This window comes from Helianthus annuus, chromosome 5 (assembly GCF_002127325.2).
Source record: "Helianthus annuus cultivar XRQ/B chromosome 5, HanXRQr2.0-SUNRISE, whole genome shotgun sequence".
Lineage (NCBI taxonomy): Eukaryota > Viridiplantae > Streptophyta > Magnoliopsida > Asterales > Asteraceae > Helianthus > Helianthus annuus.
Window position 1 is genome coordinate 31,975,068 of NC_035437.2, and position 9,764 is coordinate 31,984,831.

The 9,764-nt window shown below is 39.7% G+C and overlaps 1 protein-coding gene across 1 annotated transcript; it reads left to right on the forward strand.

Moving 5' to 3' along the window:
* Window positions 1-2,489: 2,489 nt before the first annotated feature.
* Window positions 2,490-3,297, forward strand: LOC110943102. The gene is made up of 3 exons (XM_022184857.1): window positions 2,490-2,646; window positions 2,706-3,016; window positions 3,103-3,297. Exons 1-3 carry the CDS (start codon window positions 2,490-2,492, stop codon window positions 3,295-3,297), a joined length of 663 nt encoding a protein of 220 aa, XP_022040549.1.
* Window positions 3,298-9,764: the final 6,467 nt, after the last annotated feature.

Sequence of the window (9,764 nt, forward strand, 5' to 3'; positions counted from 1 at the left end):
TTTTGATGACATTGGTAATCACGATTGACTTAAACTCTAGTTTGACATATGTTAGTAACATTATATGCATTTACCATGTTGGATATGAGCAAAAATTTTTTATTATTATACTATGATATCAAACTTGTATACTAGCCAACCGTTGTTGATCATTATGTTAATACATGTTGCAGGTCGCTAGTTGATGTTGATGAAGAAACTTATTTAAGGTGGATTTAGATACACACCTTAAAGTTGAACTTGAATTTCTGTTTCATGATGTTTATTTGCAATTTGATGTATTTCCCGATTCGAGATAATGTATTTTTATTTTGGAATTTATGAAATTTGAATTAATTAAATATTGTCACAATTAATGTTATGAAGACTCCTGCAATCTTGTTTTCATCTTACTCCGATATTTTCGCCATCAGTTGGGGTGTAACAGATTGGTACCAGAGCCATAACTATAGGGAATTAGGAAAATCGCCATGCTTTTGACCTAGTCTATAGTTTAGGAACCATCCTTCACTATACTTGTTTATGCTTAAAACTACTTGAATTCTTCTTAATTGTTTCTTATCTATTCTCTTTGGTCTCAAATATACATGCCTTCCTAAGGCAAACACAATACACATGTGAAGACTTGAAGACACTCTTATGGCACAAACGAGGCGATCTTACCAAAAATAGGTGTGAAAACCCATGATGTGGAATCCCTCAATCCGCGTTTATCAATTTTTCACAAAGTTTCACCATCAAGTTAGGAGTGATATCCATATCTTGATGGGAATGTCCCTTTCATATTCTAGTGGATCCTTATCAACGACTCAAAATTAATTTTCTTGTTTCATCCGATAAGTACTAACCACACTTAGGGTACGCCGTTACCAAGTTAGGGGTGAAACCCGCATCTTGATAACTAGCCCCACTCTCTGATATTCAATCTCTCCAAAGTCTCGAATCCTCGATTGACTAGGGACATGTAGTAACTGGAAGGGTGAATACCGCTAACCGCTTCTCGGTGAGAGTATTCTACCTATTAGGCCAAAGCATGTTTCCCTAACTCAAGAGGATTTTCGACCACTTTGAAAAAGTCTTAGTTTTGTTCTGAGACATTCCATGTTTTACATTGAATCTCTTTTATGGCTTATCAATTTTAATGTGTTTTACATTTGATACGGTTTTCATTTCAGCGTTGAAGGCACGAATCACACTTTACTCGCAAACAATAATAATTCCTCGTGAAAAAACTAAATTTACTATTCCTTTGTCATTATTTGTGGTTATATAACATGAATTCTTGTTATGCTTATGTGAACTACTTGAAACATACGTGTTACGTGACATATTACATGTTAAATTATGCAAACTAACCTTTTCAAAAACATTATGATCAAGTCTCATCCTTTTCCTCTGTTTTGATCTTTTAGATGTCTTTCAACCGTTTCTCCAGCTCAAAGAGAGGTTTAAAGTCAAGCTCCAACAAGAAGATACTTGCGTTTGTGGCCAAGCAAATGGCCCAAGTGATACCGGACATTGTGAGCAAGGACACCACAGCCAATACCCCCAATTCTTCCGCCGATCCCAAAGTCAACTAAACTAATCCAGTTTCATTCAACTACAAGCATTTCGCTGCTTGCAACCCTCAAACTTTCTCCGGCACTGAAGATGTTACCAAGATTCTCGAGTGGTTCGATAACATTGAAGTGACCTTCATCAACAGTGAGTGTCTTGAACACCTGAAGACCCGAAGCGCAACCGGCGTCTTCCAAGCGAGAGCTCTCGACTGGTGGACAACGAGCGCAACATCCGATCCAATGAAGACGCTTATACCCTTCCTTGGGCTGTGGTTAAGCAACTGATGATGACAGAATTCTGTCCTCTGCACGAGTAGCAGAAACTCGAGGAGGAATTCTGGAACCTCAAGCAGGTAGTTGATGATAACCTTGGTTACACCACTCATTTCAAACAGTTGAGCATCATTGTACCCCACCTAGACCTCACGCCTGAGCGTGCAATTGGGAAATACCTGCAAGGTCTTCCCTCTGCCTTTTGCGATACCATTGAAGCCACAAGACCCTACACCATAGAGTTAGTCTACCGCCTTGCTACTAGCCTCAACAACAATCGGGTGAGAGACAAATAAACCACAACCTCCATCACCACCAAATCCGTTAACCAAGTCACCACTGAACCCAAAGAACCCAAATCTCAGTCGTGTAACAACATTGGCAAGAAACGTAAGATTCAAAGTCAGAGTTGCAATGCAATTACACCTGTTGCTAGCCCAAATCCCCCATAAGAACCTGCTAGAAAGCCATACACTGGGCCTCATCCCAAGTGTAACACGTGTCACCACCACCACCCTACCAACATCGCATGTCGCCATTGCACCAATTGCAATCGGTTCGGGCATGCAGTCGCCGCCTGCCAAAGTGGTTCCACACCACAAGGCAACCAAGCTCAGCAATCCCCCCAAAACTAAAACCGTCAAGCTCCTACCAACAATGTTCAAGCCTGATTCAAATGTGGAGATCCTACTCACCTCCGACCCCAATGCCCGCAAAACAACCAGGAACAACAACAACAACAACAAGCACCACGTGGACGCGCATTCAACATCAACACGAATCAAGCACAAAAGCGAAAATGAAGTCGTGAACGGTACGTTCCTTGTAAATGGTTTATATGCTTCTTTACTATTTGATACTGGTGCGGATAAGAGTTTGTATCCGTTGAATTCGAACCAAAGTTAAAATGTACACGCTTGAAACTTGCAAAATCGTTAACTATAGAAGTTGCCAATGGCAAGTCTATCACCGTTGACTCCATTCTTCACGATTGTTTTCTCACTCTTAACGATCATGTGTTTCTTATCGACCTCATACCCATGCAATTGGGTAGTTTCAATATCATAGTAGGCATAGATTGGCTTCGTAAGAACCATGCTGAAATCGCTTGCCACGAAAAATTTGTTCGACTTCCTCTTCCACCTGGTGACACTTACACGTCTTTGGCGACAGACCATCAAAGGGTCTCAAACTCATGTCATGCACACAAGTGAACATGTACTTATGTAAGTAGTACTTTGCCTTTTTAGCCCACGTTGTGGAAGAAAAGGGCAAGGGAAAGGACGTAAGTGATGTTCCAATGGTTCATGATTTTCCCGATGTTTTCCCCGAAGACCAACCTGGCCCTCCTTCTTCTCTTTCAGTCGATTTTTGCATTGACCTCATCCCCGGTGCTACACCCGTTGCTAAAGCTCCTTATCGTCTTGCACCTTCTAAGATGCAAGATCTATCAAGCCAACTTTAGGAATTTCTTGATAAAGGCTTCATACGCCCTAGTACCTCTCCTTGGGGGGCTCCAGTCCTTTTTGTCAAGAAGAAAGATAGTTTGTTTCGAATGTGCGTCGATTATTGTGAGCTTAACAAACTCATTGTCAAAAACCACTACTGTCTTCCCTGCATCGACGACCTTTTGATCAACTCCAAGGTGCAACGTGCTTTTCCAAAATTGATCTTCGTTCTGGCTACCACCAACTTCGAGTCGTCGAAGAGGACATTCCTAAAATTACATTTCTCACCAGATATGGTCAGTACGAGTTCGCGGTCATGCCTTTTGGTTTGACCAATGCACCCGTGGTTTTCATGGATTTGATGAATCTTGTGTGTAAACCCTACTTGGACTGCTTTGTGATCATATTCGTAGACGACATTCTTATCTATTTCAAAACCCACCCGAACACGAGCGTCTTTGCATCTAATCCTCAAACGCCTACGTACCAAACAACTATACGCCAAATTCTCCAAATGTGAGTTTTGGATAAAAGAAGGTCAATTCCTTGGACACTTTGTGAGTAAAGAAGGTGTTTAAGTTGACCCCTCAAAAATCAAAGCTGTCAAGAATTGGATCGCACCGAAGTCTCCATCTGAAATTCGTTCGTTTCTCGGATTGGTGGGTTACTACCGTCAATTCTTTTCCGACATTGTAATCCGATACTTTGATCATAATGAAACTCAATTTTTGAAAGTGAGAGTTCTCATGGTTCTCACAACTCGTGGTAGGATTTGGTTTAATTAAGAACCACTACGAGATATGAGAACCATGAGAACTCCCACTTCTTGCGCGAGTTGTGTGACACCCGGCTATTTTGAGCTATACCGTACAAGTGTAACACGTGTCATGAATAAATAAAAGGCTATATTATATTGATATTTGTGTTTATATGTGGTATTTGATGTGTTGGTAAATCCAAACATGGTTAAAAATTATGTTGGCAATAATAAGATAAACGTTTTTCGCGTAATGAACAAAATGCGAAACGAACGTCGGTGACCGCCCAATTAATGTTAAAATCCTAAAAATATTCCGTTATGATTAAAATGGCATTTTTAATCATGTTCGGGAGGAAAAATAAATTAAAACGCTAAGAAACTCTATTTTTCGAGTTTAAGCGCGTACCGCGTGATACTGCGCGTATATAACAAAATACTGTCAACGCAGCCAGTCGAGGCAACTGATAATTATTTCAGTAATAATACGGCGAGTTTATTTTTTTAGAGTGATAAAAATAATTTAAAACGCCTTAAACAGGATTAAAACGCTAGTTAAAATACCCGGTAATCAGTAAAATAACAGTTTAAAGTCTATGTTATATATATATATGTGTGTGTGTGTGTGTGTGTGTCACACCCCGATTTTCACACGTCTCACCGGTGGGCCCGGTGGGGGAGTATCGTGACATAGTTGGTAACATTACAGTCAAACAACACAATATTTAAATGCACAGCGGAAGCAAAAGATAGATATATTTCAACTATAATAAATTGTAATATCAAGTATCACAACAGTCGAAATTTAATCCACAGGGGATCCAAAATAAATAGGAAACATGTTCAACAGTTTGACATCCAAGCTTGCGGGGCTTATTGAGCATGCTAGGAGAAAGCCAACCTAGTTCGCTTAGTACCTGCACTTAACCTTTTTTGGGAAAATACGTCAGTTTACACTGGTAAATACATTCAACCGACACTTTTGAAAAAGGTTTAATAAAAATTGATTTAAATGCACATGGCACAAACTTTTATAACTTGGGATCATTATTTTAATATAATACTTGTAAACGAATTACATGTTTCTTATGCGTTCAGTAGCCCGATCCGTAGACCGGGTTAAAGATCAATAGTCACACCACAATATTTAATCATTTATGCACCGACGGGTGTACGCCTACACCCCGTGCTCAGGTCGTGGCCATCTCGTAAGATGATGCCAAGGATATCCGGGACATGGTCATTAACCCCTCAAAGGCTTTAAGCAAACAAAACATTTCAAACAGAGCATATCAATAATTTAACCTCTATTCGATTAAAGATTCAATGCTGGACCAAGCAGTATTTTATAAACCGTACCCCAAGCCCGTATAGGGAAATAAGTTAAAAGTATTTACCTTCGCAAAGTATATTTCACAAACAGCAATTGCAAGTAGCTTTTACCGGGTCTCCTATTCTGGAACGAAGGTTTATAATAACCTATTAGGATCCTAACGGGTCTTTGATTAAGCTTAAACTTAGACCGGTTAGTTTTAACGAAAGATACGGCTCGAATGCACGATTAAGCGAACACCGGAATAAAATGTGATTTAGACCCGACAAGTTTGAAGACTTGTTTAATATGGGTAATCCAATCACATTCTGGATTTTGAGATAAAAACGACAAGGTTTGACCCGTTTCGGCTAATTTATGTAAACTAGTTACATAAACCGAACCGAACGCGTAAATGGCGTAACGGGTAACCGTAAGAGTCTTACATAGGTTTCCTAAGTCAATATACTCTAAATATGTTGTGATATCTGTAGGATACCTTCCATTATGCCCAAAACGAGTTTAATCCCAATATACGCCCCGTAGGGGTATTTTGGTCATTTTAAAGATTATAAAAGAGATTATTTATACTTCTGATGTTCGGGTCTGAATAAATCAGTAAAACTACTTACTTTAACTAGTCACATTAGTAGGTAATAAGTCTTTATGACAAAAATGGTTTTAAACCCAAACTATGCGTTTAATACGCGTATAAAGTCGTTTTAAGCGATTTCCGGGTTATACAGGAAATCTGAGTTTTCTGATCAGGTTATAAAGTTCAAAATACTTTATTTATTATTTAAAATTAGTAGCAACTGGATTCATGTCAAAATACTATGTAGAACTCATTTTATGTCTGAAAAGGGTATAATCGGTATTTACCGAATCAATGCCATAACCTTAGGTTATGAGCAGGTTAAAAATAATTAAAAATCTTTAAAAATCTCAAAATATTATATTACATTAGTGTGTAACAGGTTTGGTGTCGAAATTTGGGTTTAGATAGGCTTTATGCTAATTGCGCCGCTTAATTAATAAAAGTTTCTTAATTGCGCTATTTAGCATAACTCCTACTCTAGACCTCGAATTGACATGAAATTTTAGGGACATGTTTAGAAATCAGTAACTAAGGTTATTGTCCTCTCACATATCCAAAATTCTCGTTTTAAGGTCAAAAGGGCATTATGGTCAACTTTTAAGCATATAACGGAAATGTGCAAACGACTCGGACAAACAACGAACCAGTCACAGAGGGTCATACCATCATGTAACCTGGTCCTAAGGGAGTCCTAAGGCATATCTAAGTCATACCAAATCAGGTTAGAACTGAAGTCAAAGCAAAAGTCAAAGTTTTGCGACTTTCGGTTCCGAACCGGGTCAAAACAGAAAATGACCGGATCAAACAAGCTTAGACCAGTTCTTAAACTTATTATCAAGTTATATGAGTGATAAAACAGGTTACATACCATCTACATTGTTAATTATGCGTTAAATCGAAAATTAGCATTCTGTTGACTTTTTCTAAACAACTTTGACCCGACATTTGAACTAGTTAGAGTGGGAATCAGAGGGTGCTCTTTTAAGGGTTTAATGCCCACATAATTACCAACATATAACTACCTTTGATTCGACTAATCACTGGACCATTAGTGATTAATCGTTAAGTCAACCGTTAGTTACGACGGTTTGACTTCTAAGCTATAAACTATGAAAAACTCAATTAAGGAAGGTCAAGGGTGCTTACCAAAGTCCTATGCACGACTAGGGATGACTTGGGTCTGCTTTGGAGCTCTAGAAGTCTTCACAAATGCAGAAGTGTGGTGTGAACAAAAAGGTTGCAACAAGGGCCTTTATATAGTGTTCAAAACCTCATAGATTGTTGACAAATCATGCTACCACTGATCCTTGATCATCATCAAGTGTCCCTAAGTGCCTAGGAATGATTAGGGGTCGCCCATGCTGAGGAAAATATCCTTCTAAGTTGGTTACAATGCACCTAGCAGACATTAGCCGAAGTTTGCGGATCAGATGGCCCCTCGCGCCACGCGTAGCCCCCCCAGGGACCCTCGCGTCGTGCGATGCCCCTTCTGATCAAATCCAACTTTTGATTTTTAGGCTTTGGTCCTTGGCTCTTCATAACATTGTTTTGACATTATTTCTTGCATTTTGAACCCTCCAATTTGACTTATAAGGGCTTCAAGACTTATACCTACTTTGTTAAGTCCTTGGTTTGCTTTGCGTTTACCCGAAAAGTCATAACTTCATCGTTGATGCTTTTAACCCCTTATATATGAATTTGATCATAACTTTCTCATACGATAACGAAACTTTATGAAATTTATATGGTGCATTCTAGTGAGCATAATTTACCGTTACAAAGCCTCGGGTTTGCTAAAGGGTCACTCAGAGGTATAACTTAAACATGTTGACACATTTAACCCCTGTAGTTTGTAATCTCTCACTTTCCTCCACTTTTAGTTCCGTATGATCCATAATTCATTCGTTTGAAGGTACGAGCATCATGTAGGGTTACTGTAAAGTATATTTATCCCTTGTTGACATTTTGAACCCTTGAATTCACATATTTTCTATGTTTGTCAACTTTAGTCCCTCTAGAGTATTCTTTCGCACGTTCAAGCTTATGACACGTGTCAATACATTATAGGACGTAAATTTTCGAGGTGTTACATCCTCACCCTATTAAAAGAAATCTCGACCTCGAGATTTACTAAAACAAATGAGGGTACTTTTCTTGCATCGTGGATTCTACCTCCCACGTGTACTCGGGACCTCTACGGGCATCCCATTTAACCTTTACAATCGGTATATACTTCCTTCGAAGCTTCTTAACCTGTCGATCCTCGATCGACACAGGTTTTTTAACAAACTTCAAGCTCTCATCTATTTGTACATCTGTATGCGGTATAACTAGTGATTCATCAGCGAAACACTTCTTCAGATTGCAGATGTGGAAAACATTATGAATACCACTGAGCTCTTCCGGTAAGTTTAACTTATAGGCAACCGATCCGACACGTTCGATGATCTCGAAGGGTCCAATGTATCTCAGGCTTAACTTGCCTTTCTTACCGAATCACATCACTCCCTTCCAGGGTGATACTTTAAGCAACACCTTGTCGCCTACCTCGAAGTTAAAAGGTTTACGCTTCAAATCTGCGTAGCTTTTCTGCCTATCTCGGGCAGCTTTCAGACGGTCACGAATCTGTACAATCGTGTCCGTCGTTTCAAAGATTATTTCAGGTCCTGACAACTGGACATCTCCCATTTCTGCCCAACAAACGGGCGTTCTGCACTTTCTACCATACAAGGCTTCGAAAGGAGCAGCCTTAATGCTCGTATGGTAGCTATTGTTATATGAGAACTCGATTAATGATAGGTGGTTATCCCAACTACCACCTAAGTCAATCACACATGCACGAAGCATGTCTTCCAAGGTTTGGATTATACGCTCACTCTGTCTGTCCGTCTGAGGATGGTAAGCCATACTGAAGTTTAAGCGCGTGCCCAAAGATTGTTGGAAACTTTTCCAAAAATGTGACGTGTATCTGGTATCTCTGTCAGAGATAATAGACACAGGCACGCCATGTAGAGATACAATCTTATCTACGTACAATTGGGCTAGCATGTCGGAGCTATAAGTCTCCTTAATGGGCAGGAAATGTGCTGACTTAGTCAGTCTATCAACTATTACCCATATCGTGTCGTTTCCTTTCCTTGTCTTTGGGAGCTTAGTGATGAAATCCATCGTCACCATTTCCCACTTCCACTCGGGAAGTTCAGGTTGTTGTAGCAAACCTGACGGCTTTTGATGTTCAGCTTTGACTTGCGCACAAGTCAAACATTTAGCGACATAGGTGGCTATAGACTTCTTCAAGCCTAACCACCAGAAGTTTGCTTTCAAATCCTGGTACATCTTGTCAGCCCCAGGATGAACGGAGTATATGGAACTGTGGGCTTCCTGGAGGATAACATCTCGTAGTCCCCCATAAACTGGAACCCATATTCGTCCATTTAACCTCAGAATTCCGTCCTTTCCACAGGATAACTGTTCTTCAGTCACTCCTAGCTTTTCATTAGGATAGTTAGCTTCTAGCACAGCTTCCTTCTGTGCAGCTAACAACCTTTCATTTAAACTATTCTTTATCTCAATGCTCTTGGCATTGATTCTAATAGGATTTACTCTTTCCTTCCGACTCAAGGCATCGGCGACTACATTCGCCTTGCCAGGATGGTATCTTATCTCACAATCATAGTCATTAAAATTCCATCCATCGTCGCTGCCTCATGTTCAAATCCTTTTAGTTGAACAGATGCTGGAGGCTCTTGTGATCAGAATAGATCACACATTTGATGCCATATAAATAGTGTCTCCAAAGCTTCAGTGCAAATACAAC